This window comes from Phodopus roborovskii, unplaced genomic scaffold, assembly GCF_943737965.1.
Source record: "Phodopus roborovskii unplaced genomic scaffold, PHOROB, whole genome shotgun sequence".
NCBI lineage: Eukaryota > Metazoa > Chordata > Mammalia > Rodentia > Cricetidae > Phodopus > Phodopus roborovskii.
Window position 1 is genome coordinate 14,005,967 of NW_026125052.1, and position 12,102 is coordinate 14,018,068.

The 12,102-nt window shown below is 44.6% G+C and overlaps 1 protein-coding gene across 1 annotated transcript in view; it reads right to left on the reverse strand.

Moving 5' to 3' along the window:
* Positions 1 to 12,102, reverse strand: part of Ikzf3 (IKAROS family zinc finger 3) — an 86,839-nt gene that overhangs the window by 20,986 nt on the left and 53,751 nt on the right. The window contains exons 4-6 of the mRNA XM_051175831.1: positions 6,360 to 6,617; positions 4,998 to 5,165; positions 1,789 to 1,905 (exon numbers count right to left, since the gene is read on the reverse strand). Coding sequence (XP_051031788.1) covers positions 1,789 to 1,905; positions 4,998 to 5,165; positions 6,360 to 6,617 — 543 coding nt within the window. The remainder of the gene's footprint in view (positions 1 to 1,788; positions 1,906 to 4,997; positions 5,166 to 6,359; positions 6,618 to 12,102) is intronic.

The following is a 12,102-nucleotide window of genomic DNA, read 5'->3' on the forward strand; positions in this document are numbered from 1 at the left end:
ACTGTTAGTAGGCAGGAGGTCTCTCTTGGGAGTGGTGAAATGTCCTGGAATTAGATAATGAAGATGTCTGTACAGCTTTATTTATTTATTAATCTATTCTTTGTTGTTGTTTTTTGGAGAACAAGTCTCTCTACATAGTTTTGGCTGTCCTGGAACTCTCTCTGTAGACCAGGCTGGCCTCAAACTTAGCGATCCGCCTGCCTCTGCCTCCCAATGCTGAGTCTGAAGGAAGTGCCACCATGCCTGACTACTATAGACTGCTACAGATTGATCTTAACTTATACTTTAAAAGGAAGAAACACTGCCAAACATATGCATGTGTGCACATATGCACTCGTGTGCCTGCTTGCACACACAAACCAAACCAAACAAGCACACTAAAGCTCTGGGGATTTTTAAGGGAGCCACTGGATTTTGACATGTCTTTGTTTTCCCACCTCTAAAGTGAGAAGGTAGAATTAGCTGTTTCTTTTATGGGCAAACACTAACTCACTACTAATCATGCCACTTAAGGTGGCAAACACCAAGCTTTCATTGTTTTTCTTAAGGTAACAAGCAGCACTCCTTAGAAATGAGGAGGAATGAGAGTCCTTGATAAAACTCAAGATACCATCCGGAAGAAAGGCAAAAGCAAGCAAAGACCCAGAGGCTTCAGTTGGTCAGCCCCTGAACCAACCAGGAAACAGGCTTAATTGGAAGCCCAAGCTCGCTTCCACCCCATAGGAACACTCAGGATTTCCACTCTGCTTCCCATGATGCTCACATTGCTCTGTCACACTCTGTACTCAGCAGTTACAGCTGTCAACCACCAATGCCCACAAGCACTGCTTCCCATTCTAAATAAGCGCTTGGCTCTCGCAACCAATAACCAGCCAAAGAACCAAGCTTTAGGCTGACTCGATTAAAGACTAGAATAAACAAAACCACACTGGATATGGAGGAGGACACACATAGTATTTCATTCTGTGGCCAGAAGGCACACCATTCAAATCCCTGGGGGAAATAGGAAATCCGTCATGGCCAAGTACAAACACCACAGTAAGTCACGTGTGTGGACAAGGACATCCTTCTGGGCCCTGTGCAAAGAAAATCCTTCCATGTTTTAACTGATTCTTCCTACCCACTCCACCCAGTCTGCACCGCCCTCCGATATTGCCATTCCATCACAGTTAGGAAACCCGTTGGCTCTACCTTTGAAACGAGTTTACAGAATCATATGCCGTAACTCCCCTCACTGCCAAGATACAGTTCCCTTTGGCTTGAATTCTTGCCACAGATTCCCAACTGGATTTCCCAAGATCTGTCTGGCCTTGTCCTCAAAACAGTCTACTCTCAGGAACAAAGCAGGGTGATGACTTTCAAATGAGAAGTCCGATGATGTCACCTCTCTGTGCTCAAAGATTTTCAGTTTCACTCAAAGGTCTTTACAATGGCCTACAAGCCTGATAAGATGTGGTTTCCCCTTCCCCTCTGGCTTCATGTCCCATTGCTCACTCTGTTCCAGGCACACAGGGCTATATTTACATTTCTTCTTATGGGAGCATCAAGACCTGTGCACATACCGACCCCTAGGGATCTGTGGGGCTGGCTGCCCTGCCTTCAAGACCTTCAGGGCATTACCTGGTTGACACCGTCTCTGGTTCACCCTTAGCCCTCACTTCCTGCTCTACTTTTCTCCACAACAGTATCTCTCTTTGCTTATTCATTCTGTCTATAATCTGTCTCCACCTCCTAGGAAGGTAAATGCTCACTGACAAGTTGTGGGGGGGCAAGCCCTGTGGAACTTACTGGCATCCCCCAGGTCGGAATTCTGAAGAAACGTGCGGCATCGCTCTTTGTGCTCTTCCAGGGAACTTCTCTGCTTGTAGCTCCTTCCGCAGAATTCACACTTGTAGGGTTTCTCCACTAGAAGGAAAACACAGAGCACTCAGGGACTCCACACACCAAGACCCTGACTGAGGAGACTAGTCTCTAGGAATGAGCCTGCTGGCCCAGCCAGACCCACACCTCCAAGTCTCTGTCAATGTCAAGTCTGGTAAGCTGCAACAGGGCTACAGTCTGGGATGGGACTATTACACCAGAATATTGAAAAGGATGGACTCCTAGCACAGAGGGAAGGGTCTGCAGCGTGCAATTGCTGTTTGACTTAGTGCTTGGCTCCTGGCTAAACCTTGTTTCTTTTCCATTAACAAAAGCAGGTCCCAGGGCTGGAGAGATGGCTCAGCAGTTAAGAGTACTGGCTGTTTTTCATGAGGACTGAGCTTTGGTTCCCAGCACCCAGATGGGGTCGTTCACACTGCCTCTAACTCCAGTCCCATGGGGTCTGGAGTTAAAAATAAAGGGGAGAGAGAGAGAGAGAGAGAGACCAGGGTACTTTATTCAAGGAGGGTAGTGTGATATCAGGGCCAGGTGTGGTGGCACACACCTTTAATCCCAGCACAGACAGGAGTTGTGAGTGAGGCCAGCCTGGTGTACATAGAGGTACCCTATCTCAAAACCAAAACAAAGCAAATTATTTGGGACCTGGAACAATGGTTCAGCAGTGGAGATCACTTACCTACTGGGCTGGAGAGCTTGCCCTATGGTTAGAGCACTCTGCTCTTTCAGAGGATCTGAGTTTGGTTCCCAGCACCCATGTGGCAGCTTACCACCATCCATACTAACTCTAGTTCCAGGGGATCTGATGAACTTCTCTGACCTCCTTGGGTACATGTATGCAGAGAAAACTCTCATTCACATAAAATTGATTGAATGAGAAGGCATTCTTCCTATTTTGTGATGTCCATCTAACTGTAAATTTGAAATAAGGTAGTCTGTGGTCATTAGAATTGGGCAAGATGTTTGGATTGTGTGAGCCATTCCTGACAAATGGCTTTTAACAAGTATGGCCAAAGACAGGGCTGATTAACAAAGATTTTTTTTTAAAAAAAATTTATTTAATTTTATTTTATGTGCATTGGTGTGAAGGTATCAGATCCTCTGCAACTGGAGTTACAGACAGTTGTGAGCTGCCATGTGGACACTGGGAACTGAATCCAGGTTCTCTGGAAGAGCAGCCTGTGCTCTCAAGTTAAGAAACTGCTGAGTCAGTTCTCCAGCCCCAACAAAGAACATTTTTAACAATAGAATTAAGAATAAATTCCAGCAGTTAGGTATAGTTGCATATGCATTTAATAACAGCACCCTGGAGTCAGAGGCAGGTGAGTTTCTATGAGTTTGAGACCAGCCTGGGTCTACATAGTTAGTTCCAGGACATCCAAGGCACATAGCGAGACCTTGTCTGGAAAAACAAGTAAGCAAGCAAACAAACAAAAGGAACAAATTGCAAAAATGACTTCAACTAATTTTCTAAAACAAACCCAAAGTTTCCTCATAAGTTTGCACATATCTGTTGATAAAACTCAACCTAAAAAGTTGTCAGCATTTTAGACTGAAATATGTTTTTCCCCTTTTTCTTTCTGTGGTGCTTTGTGTCAGTCATCTGGTTCCATCATGAGATGTTTTATCTTCCAATTCCTCTTGCTTTGGGAATAAACGCATCCTCAAAAGAGCCTTACAAAATCCCAAACCAAAATAAAACACTGCTTTGCAATGGCTAAAAATGTTATGTTTCCTTATAACTTGGGTACTCTGGAACATGTCTCAAGGGACTTATCTGTACTGAGCTTGAAAAAGAGCAACAGGAGAGAAATCTTCTTTCTTTCCATCAAACCCATCCTTAATATGTTACATTGACAAATGAGTTAAAGAGAAGGAGAAGGAAGAAAAACCCTCCTTTCCACATGTGATCTGTCATGGGTTTCGCTGAGGTCAGCTTGTTTAATCTTACTCTGAACTGTGAGCAGTTTTGAGATTGGGGTTTAGTCAAAGCAGTAATGTGGACTGCCATAAAAACAAACTCTCTTTCTCTCTTTTTAAATTAAAAAAATTGCCAGATAACATCAAGAACACGAGGTCTTAATTTTGAAATTAAGACCGCCTTATCTTTCTAAAAGGGAAATTCTAAATGTTAAAAAAAAAAAAAAAGTGTCACCTTGCTTGTTCAAAATAAGGATTGAAAAGTTGGAGGCAGCATGTGGCTTTTTAAGAATTCTTGTTGTTGCTCTTTGAGCTTAAAAAAAAAAGTGGGTTGAGGAAGGGGAAAGTTGGGGTTAGGAAATTTATCCAGAAGCTGGGTAAGGCGGTGCATGCCCACGAGTATAGCACACAGAAGATAAAGGCAGGAAGATGGCTACAACTTTGAGGCTAGCCTGGTATACATAGTTAATCCAGTTTAACCAGGACTAAAAAGTAGGACCCCTGTCTCAAAACACGAAACAATCACAAAACCAAGCAAACAATCAAAAAGAATAAGAAATGTATCCCAGAACAACCAAAAGGAACCTGAAATAATAACTTATGCCTGATTTACATTTTATTATTATTTTAAATTATGTGACATCTGATGCGTGGGTATGTATATGTGAGTATAAGAGCTTGTGGTAACCAGAAGTATGGGACCCCCTGGAGATAGAGTTGAAGTTAGATTCTGTGGTTGCCAAGCGTGAAACCCTGATACCCTAGAAGAGCAATCTGTGCTCTCAACCACTGAGCCGCCTCTTCAGACCCCTGCTTTACACTTTTTAATAATTTACAAGCTGCACATAGTTTGCTTTTGTAGTTTTTCTGAATGGAAGACTGGAAAATGGACGTGTGCTTATTAAAGAAATAGACTTTTTATAAGGTTTACCATAAAAATACTGACGGCCACAATTTTTCTCATAAAAACTATGAAGGCATTGTAATTTGTCTGTTGTTCTCCAGACACAAGGATGCTGGAGACGGTTTCCACTGAGGCAGACGGAGAGCAATTAATGTCTTAATGGAAGTGCGGTTAGCCCTAGAGGTCTCTGTTGATGAAAACCTTCAGAGGGCGCGTGACAGATTGAAGCCACCACATTTAACTCTTTCTTGTTTTCACAGTCACTAGATGTGCAATGCTTGTGTCCCTCACTTACCAGAATGCGTCCTCAGGTGTCCCGTGAGCGCATCTCTCCTTTGACATGCGTAGTTGCAGAGGTGGCACTTGAAAGGTTTTTCCCCTGTGTGCAGCTTAATGTGGCGGAGGAGGTTACCTTTCTGAGTAAAAGATGCCCCGCACTGATTACACTGGAACGGGCGTTCACCTTCAGAGAGGATGAAGAAGGAGAGCTCTGATCACAAAGTGAGTGGGAAAGCATGAGCAAAGACTAGATGTCTACGGCAAAAGCCCACCTCCTGGGCGGTTCCACCCCCAGTGAGAGATCACTTGGGAGCTACATTCTGAGGTGAAGAGACTTGTGGGATCTTCTTCCTTGAAGAATGAACACTCCCACTCAATAATTCTAGTTATCTTGCTCTGAGTCACTGCCAAGGGCTATGAGCAGCCTCAGGAGCTGTCTGGAGGTTTCTCTCTTTCTTGGCATCTGAATGCAGTTGCATTTGAGGAAGGACTCAGAGATGAAAGCCTTCTTGTACTTCTGAGATGAGGGCCTCACTACATAGCCCGGCCTGGAACTCACTGTGTAGACCAGGTTGACCTCAGACTCACAGAGATCCCCCTGCCTCTGCCTCCTGAGTGCTGGTGCTGGGATTAAGGTCTTTTGTTTTGTTTGGTGGTTTTACTCTTTTTTTTCTTCTTGACAGGGTTTTCCTCTGTAGCCAAGCATGGCATGGAACTCAGAATGGTCTGTTTCACTCTCCTGAGTGACAGGACTGAGCCATTGAGGCACACTCAGATGCAAGATGTAAGGTGTCAAGGTACCAGTCCCTCACTTCAGAGTCCCTGATCAGATGAAGTCAAGTCTATGGCTTGTTCGTAGGCCTTCCTGTGGACTCCTTGTTTATCGTAGGAAGATATATTTAAAACCAACAATAAAGCCTGCACCCTTTTATCCACCAAATCTGTTAGGGGACCTACTTTCAGGAATGCGCCATGTCAATTCTCCAACTCGTGCTTACAGTTGAAAAAAAATATATTTTTTTTGGCTAAACTTGATAGCTGTTTTCATTGGCCAGTCCCCCCCCCACCCCCCAGTTCTCACTATACAGCTCTGGCTGCCCTGGAACTCATATGTAGACCAGGCTGGCCTTGAACTCACAGATCTGCCTGCCTCTGCCTCCCGATTTCTTTTTTTTATTCATAGTATTTGCAATGTGTTTGCCAAATGCATAGGGAGGCAGAAACAAGAGTCACGGGGTAAAATGGCAATGCAAAGAGGGAGGGAGACATTAAAATTACAGCAGAAAGCAATGGAGGAATCCAAAGAAAGACCCAAATCCCGCCGCTTCATCCCTCACACGACTCCACACAGACAGTTTTGAGAGAGGAGACTATTTACCAGTGTGGCTTCGCTTGTGAACCATCAAGACATTGAAGCTGATACAGGATAACCCGCACACATCACAGTTCATCTTCCCACCGGTCGGCCTGCCGCTGTCGTACGGAACGTGTCTCTCCAGCTTAATGCTTTCATATTCATTATATTCTCTTGCATAGCTGTAAGGAATTTCACTCTCGTCTGCATTTCCTATGGGCTCCGGCTTCAGAATGCTCTCATCTCTTTCGCTGTATTCATCCTTCACTTTCATCGAGTCTTCTGCAGGGGACATAAGTGCAATAAATGAACAATGACTGTATTTGAAGCCATGAAACAGCTCAGAAAAGAGGCCCACAACTGATGATTGACTACAGAGAAAACTCATGGAACACTGTATACATACAAAGCAAGAGAATGCCAGGAGGGTGATCACTCATTATTTGAATTTAGAAACACAGTTACACACACACACACACATACACACACACACACACACACACAGAGATAGAGAGAGAGAGAGAGAGAGAGAGAGAGAGAGAGAGATGGTAATGTCTTAGGTCATCTAGAAGATTAGAGTCAGAAGTTTTAGCTGTTACTTTCCAAAGAGACTAGGAAACAAACATTTTGAACAACCAGTCCCTAGTCCTTGGAGAGGAGGAAGAGTCTCAGGTCTTTTTTGGTGGCTGCGTTTAGAAAGGCAATGGGATGCTGGACGTTGGTGGTGCACACCTTTAGTCCCAGCACTCACGAGGCAGAGGCAGATGGATCTCTGTGAGTTTGAGGCCAGCCTGGTCTATAGAGCAAGTTCCAGGACAGGATCCAAAACAATACAGAGAAACCCTGTCTCAAAAAACAGAATAAAAAAAAAAAAAGAAAGAAAGAAAAAGAAAAAGAAAGGAAGGAAGGAAGGAAGGAAGAGAAGAAAGAGAAGAAAGGCAATGGGACACACTCTTTGGTTTCAAGATGAAAATACCATTTTGTTGCTACTGGTCTCCGTGCAGACCACTAAGATTGAGAGTGGAATAGTGAAACCATTTTTTTTTTTTTTATTTGAGTTGAAGCCATCCATGCTTTGTCTTTCCTTCCTTGTGAACTGTGGGGAAAACTCTCATCTCTCTCTCTCGGAAGCACAGCCGGCATTGGAAGCAGCAGAAGTGTTGATGTTGGTGAACAGTGTTGAAAGAGACAAAGAAGAAATAAGGTTTTAAATCCAACTCCAGGAACCGCTCTATGGACCTGGGTGAGCTGGGCTCAACCCAGTTAAGGGAAGAGACAGCTAGACCTAATCTAAGTAAGACCAAACTCAAGACCCTACATCAATTAATTGTAGGGCTGGACTTGAGAGGAGGGACTGGCCCAAGTGAGTTGGATGACTAAGTGCCTGAGGGTCAGTGATCAGGCTAGGCTGGCTAGCCAGCCAGTAAGCACCAGGGATCTTTTTGTCTCCTCAGTGCCAGAATTACAAGTGCCTGCCTTCATACCTGCCATTTCATTTGCTTAAGCCCTCTACAATTCTTTTAGGAAGAATAACATAAGACACATAGAAGGCATGCTGGACGTGGTAGTAGACCACATCTACTTTATTGCCATCCCTCGGGATGCTGAAGCAGGCAGCAATCTGTGAGTCACCTCAGTTTAGTTCACACAGTTTACACAGGGACCAGCCTGACCCCCACCCCAAGGGGAAAAAAAAACCCTAAAAACATTTGCCTTCTGAGACCAGCAGTTGTAAGAGATTTCTGATATAAAGTGTGCTGTATAAGTACCTATTCTCTCAGAGACCAAGGCTTTAGTCTTTGGAAGTTTTACTTCTCCACGAAGAAACGTATCAATGGGATTTAGAGCAAAAGAGAATTTAGACATCAGTCAATCCAACCTTCTTTTTTCTTCAACAGGAAATGTAGAAGCAGAGATGCCTTTAGCCATTTTCCCAATTTTACACAGTCGGTTCCTGGCACAGGTGTAGCGAGAACACTGTGCTAGTGATGGAGAGATGGCTGGGCAGCTGGGAGCACTGACAGCTCTGGCAGGGGACCTGGGTTTGGTCCCCAGCACCTACCTGGTGGCCCGCAACTACCTATAACACCAGTTCCAGAGGATCTGGTGACCCCTTTTAACTTCCCCAGGAACACAGGTGGTCACAAACATACCTTCAGTCCAAACATTCATACACACAAAATAAAAATTTAAAAACAAACAAACAAAGGAGCTAAATTTAAATTATCAGTGAGTTGGATTTGACCCCATACACTCATATGAAAAAAGTCTAGGTGGCTGTTTAACAACTCTATTCCACACCCTTCTTTCCCTGGGGGTGGATGTAAAAACCCCAAACAATCTGAAAAAAAAAAAAAAAAGATATTTTTAAAAACGACATCCCTTCCAAAACACATCAGAAGTGTTGATTCCACGGCCACAGGGGAAGGTACAAGGGCAGCTGCGGGCTGCCTTCTACCCGGTTTCAATTTTCACCTCTGTCAAGGTTACCTTTCATCTAGATTAACTGTGTTTGCTTAACAGAGCGAGACAAGGCCCAACCACCACCGGCAAGGCCACGGCCGCCACTGTTCCACTAATCACCACAGGTCATGGTTCGCAACCTCCTGACTACAGCAATGCACGGCTGCAGAATAACACAGGCCACGTTTGCCACACTAAGCATCTTGGTTAGCTAGGAAATGATTTCTGTGTCCTGTAGGGGAAGAGGTGACTTCTCTTCTCTCTCTCTCTCTCTTTTCCTGGATGGATCTTTCCTGTTTTCATATGGAATTTGTTTCCTTGAATGTTGTTTTTGGTTTTGTGGTTTTTCACTTTTTAAGAGAAGAGTGACCCGGAGCTGGTGTCCTCTCTCTGCCTCTGCTGTCCCAGCTGTGAGTGACATCCCACCAAAGCTTGAGTGCACTTCAGTTTGCATGTAGGCGTTTAAAAGAACCTCAACGGAAAACTTCTCCTACTGAGAACCAAACCCAGCAGATTGAAAGGGCCAGCAGAAAAGATTCCGTTTCATTTGGGTTAGAAAACGTGACCGTGCCGGGAAGTGTGGCGCACGCCTTTAATCCCAGTATTTGAGAGGCAGAGGCAGATGGATCTCTTGAGTTTGAGGCCAGCCTGCTCTACAGAGCAAGTTCCATGAGAGCTAAAGCTACACAGAGAAACCCTGCCTTGAAAAAATAAACAAAAAAGAGAAAGGAAGAAAGAGAGAGAGAGAGGGAGAGAGAAAGTATGAACTTCACTACATTCAGGCCACTACACACTCCCGAGTGTGGGTCTTTCTGCAAACGGGACCAAGGACAGCTGCTTCTTTTGTCATGATTTTGGCTGTGGATGCCTGACCTGGAACCCCAGCCCAGCTCACTATCAGAGCTTGGCTTTTGAGTCCTCAGCTGTAGGGCAAGGAAGGCAGTATTGAAGATGGGGGAGGTAAAGAAAACTTTAAGTGGGTGGAGCATTGGAGAAGTGTATTCAACTGCTACACCGAAAAAGATCCAGGTATGGTTGTCTACTCACCAGTTCTAGATAAACGATCTGGGTAACCTTGCTGCGTGGTGACTGGGGTTCAGCAACCTTATGGGTTATCATGGAAAGGCAATCAGAGGTGCAAACTCAAACACACGAGAGACAAAGACGCAAATAAGATTCCTGAGAGATTACTGGGCTCAGCCCCAGCCTCCAAACATGGGCCGCTGAACCCAAAGCCGGAAAGTAACCAGACTCCTCTAATGAAGAGATTTATTCCATCCTTTGGGAGGAAGATTTGTTGGAAACAAAGAAAGGAAGGACTTCTACTAACAGCACACAATCTCTGACTCCGAAAGGATTCATTCCTAAGCGGTGCGCTCTCTTCTTCAGTTCTTCAACTCTGGACACTGGCATGGACACTGCATTGTGTCAGTACTTTGGGCTTCAGATTCTCTAGGGCAAGCTCCTTTCCCAGTGCTCTTTGCGGTCTATGTGGGCCCTGCGTCACGGAGAACCTCAGTGCATCCTCTCTCCTAATGGCTTTCTAGTCAGATTAACAGTCACTGCTTCTAATGCCTCAAAATTCCCTGTAACCTGGGTTCTGCCTCCACACCTAATTGACTCTGTCCTCTGCGCCAGTCTACTCATCCATCAGTACAGTGTGTCCCTGTTTGTCGCTCTCCAGAACTCCTGGACACCGGACACCGTTCCCTGTCCTTCTGTGCTCCTAATTCTCCAATGAAACTATCTCTTTTCTGATTGATTGGTCCTTTCCCCAATTTACCTCTTAGTCACTGTTGCTCACCCTCTGTTTCCTCCCCTCCGGATACTTCTCTTTGGCGTTTCATCCATTTGTAAAGGCTCCAAACAACACCTTCTATGGTGAGTCCCCAGATGACAGCTCCCACATATACCTCCTCCTCAATCCTCTTTCCAGATCTTCTAAAATCAAAGTATTTCTTTCCAGTTACTCAAGCTACAGTTCTCATGACCATCATTTCTTTTTCTTGTTTGGGCCCCATGTCCAAGGACTCACCAGTTGAGTTCTCACATAACCCTCACTCTCCGTTTCCCATACCCATTCCTCAAGGGCCCTGCTCTCCTGTGGTCTGTCGGCTCCATGCTGTTCACCCTTCCAGTTCAAAACCCGCGAATATTCTCCACTGATAACAAAATAAAGTCCAAATGCAGGAACAACCCTAAAATGGCTGTTGGTATCTGGACCAAGCTTATCCTTAGGATGTTGGCTTTTACTACTCAGACATCTTCACCCAATGAAATCTAAGAGTCCTTGCTTTGTTCATATTATTTCCATCGACTAGATGGTCTTTCCCTACCCTTGCCACAAGGCAAATCCTACACATCTTCTAAAGCCAAATTAACACAATGTTTCCCCACTATGTCTTCCCGAATCCCATCAGCTGGAAAATTAGCTTGTTAGTTTGTTCTTTCTTCCTCTAGGCTATTTATAAGTTCTTTCTTATTCCCTGCAGCCACTAAGATGAGAGGTCTGTCTCTCTCTCTGCAATCTCTGTGTGTGTCTGTGTAACTCAGTCCTCTCTATGATGTCACTAAGCCACTTTCTACTAAGAGCAGACGTGGGCACCAGGACTCACATGAACATCTCTGCACATACACACATATTAAAAAAAAAAAAAAAAAAAGAGCTGAGGTGTTGGGCTCTACAGTACATGCCTGTTGTCCCAGCTTCTCAGGGGGCTGAAGAGGAAGGGCCACAAGAGCTCATGGGCCTGAGAATATTGTGGGCAATATGAGACCCCATATCAAAGACAGCAGCAACAACTGCAAAACCAAACAGAAAAATACATTCCCGTCTGTCTGTCTGTCTGTCTGTCTGTCTGTCTGTCTGTCTATCTATCTATCTATCTATCTATCTATTGGTTTTTTAAGACAAGGTTTCTCTGTGTAACAGCTCTAGCTGTCCTAGAACTTTCTTTTCAGGCACATGCCTTTAATTCCAGCACTCAGGAGGCAGATGCAGGAGGATCTCTATAAGTCTGAGGCCAGGCTGGTCTACAGAGTGAGTTCTAGGACAAACAGGACTATAAAGAGACCCTGTCTCAAAAACAAGAACAACAAAATAAAGACAAATTACTTAACTTCATGTATATGGCTGTTTTGTCTGTATGTGTGTCTGTGCATGACTTACATACCTGGTGCCTGTAGAGGCCAGTAGAGGGTATTAGATCTCCTGGAAGTGGAGTTACAGTTAATTGTGAGCTATCATGTGGGTGCTGGGAATCAAACTAGATCCTCTGGAGGAGCAGCCCATTCTCTTAACTAC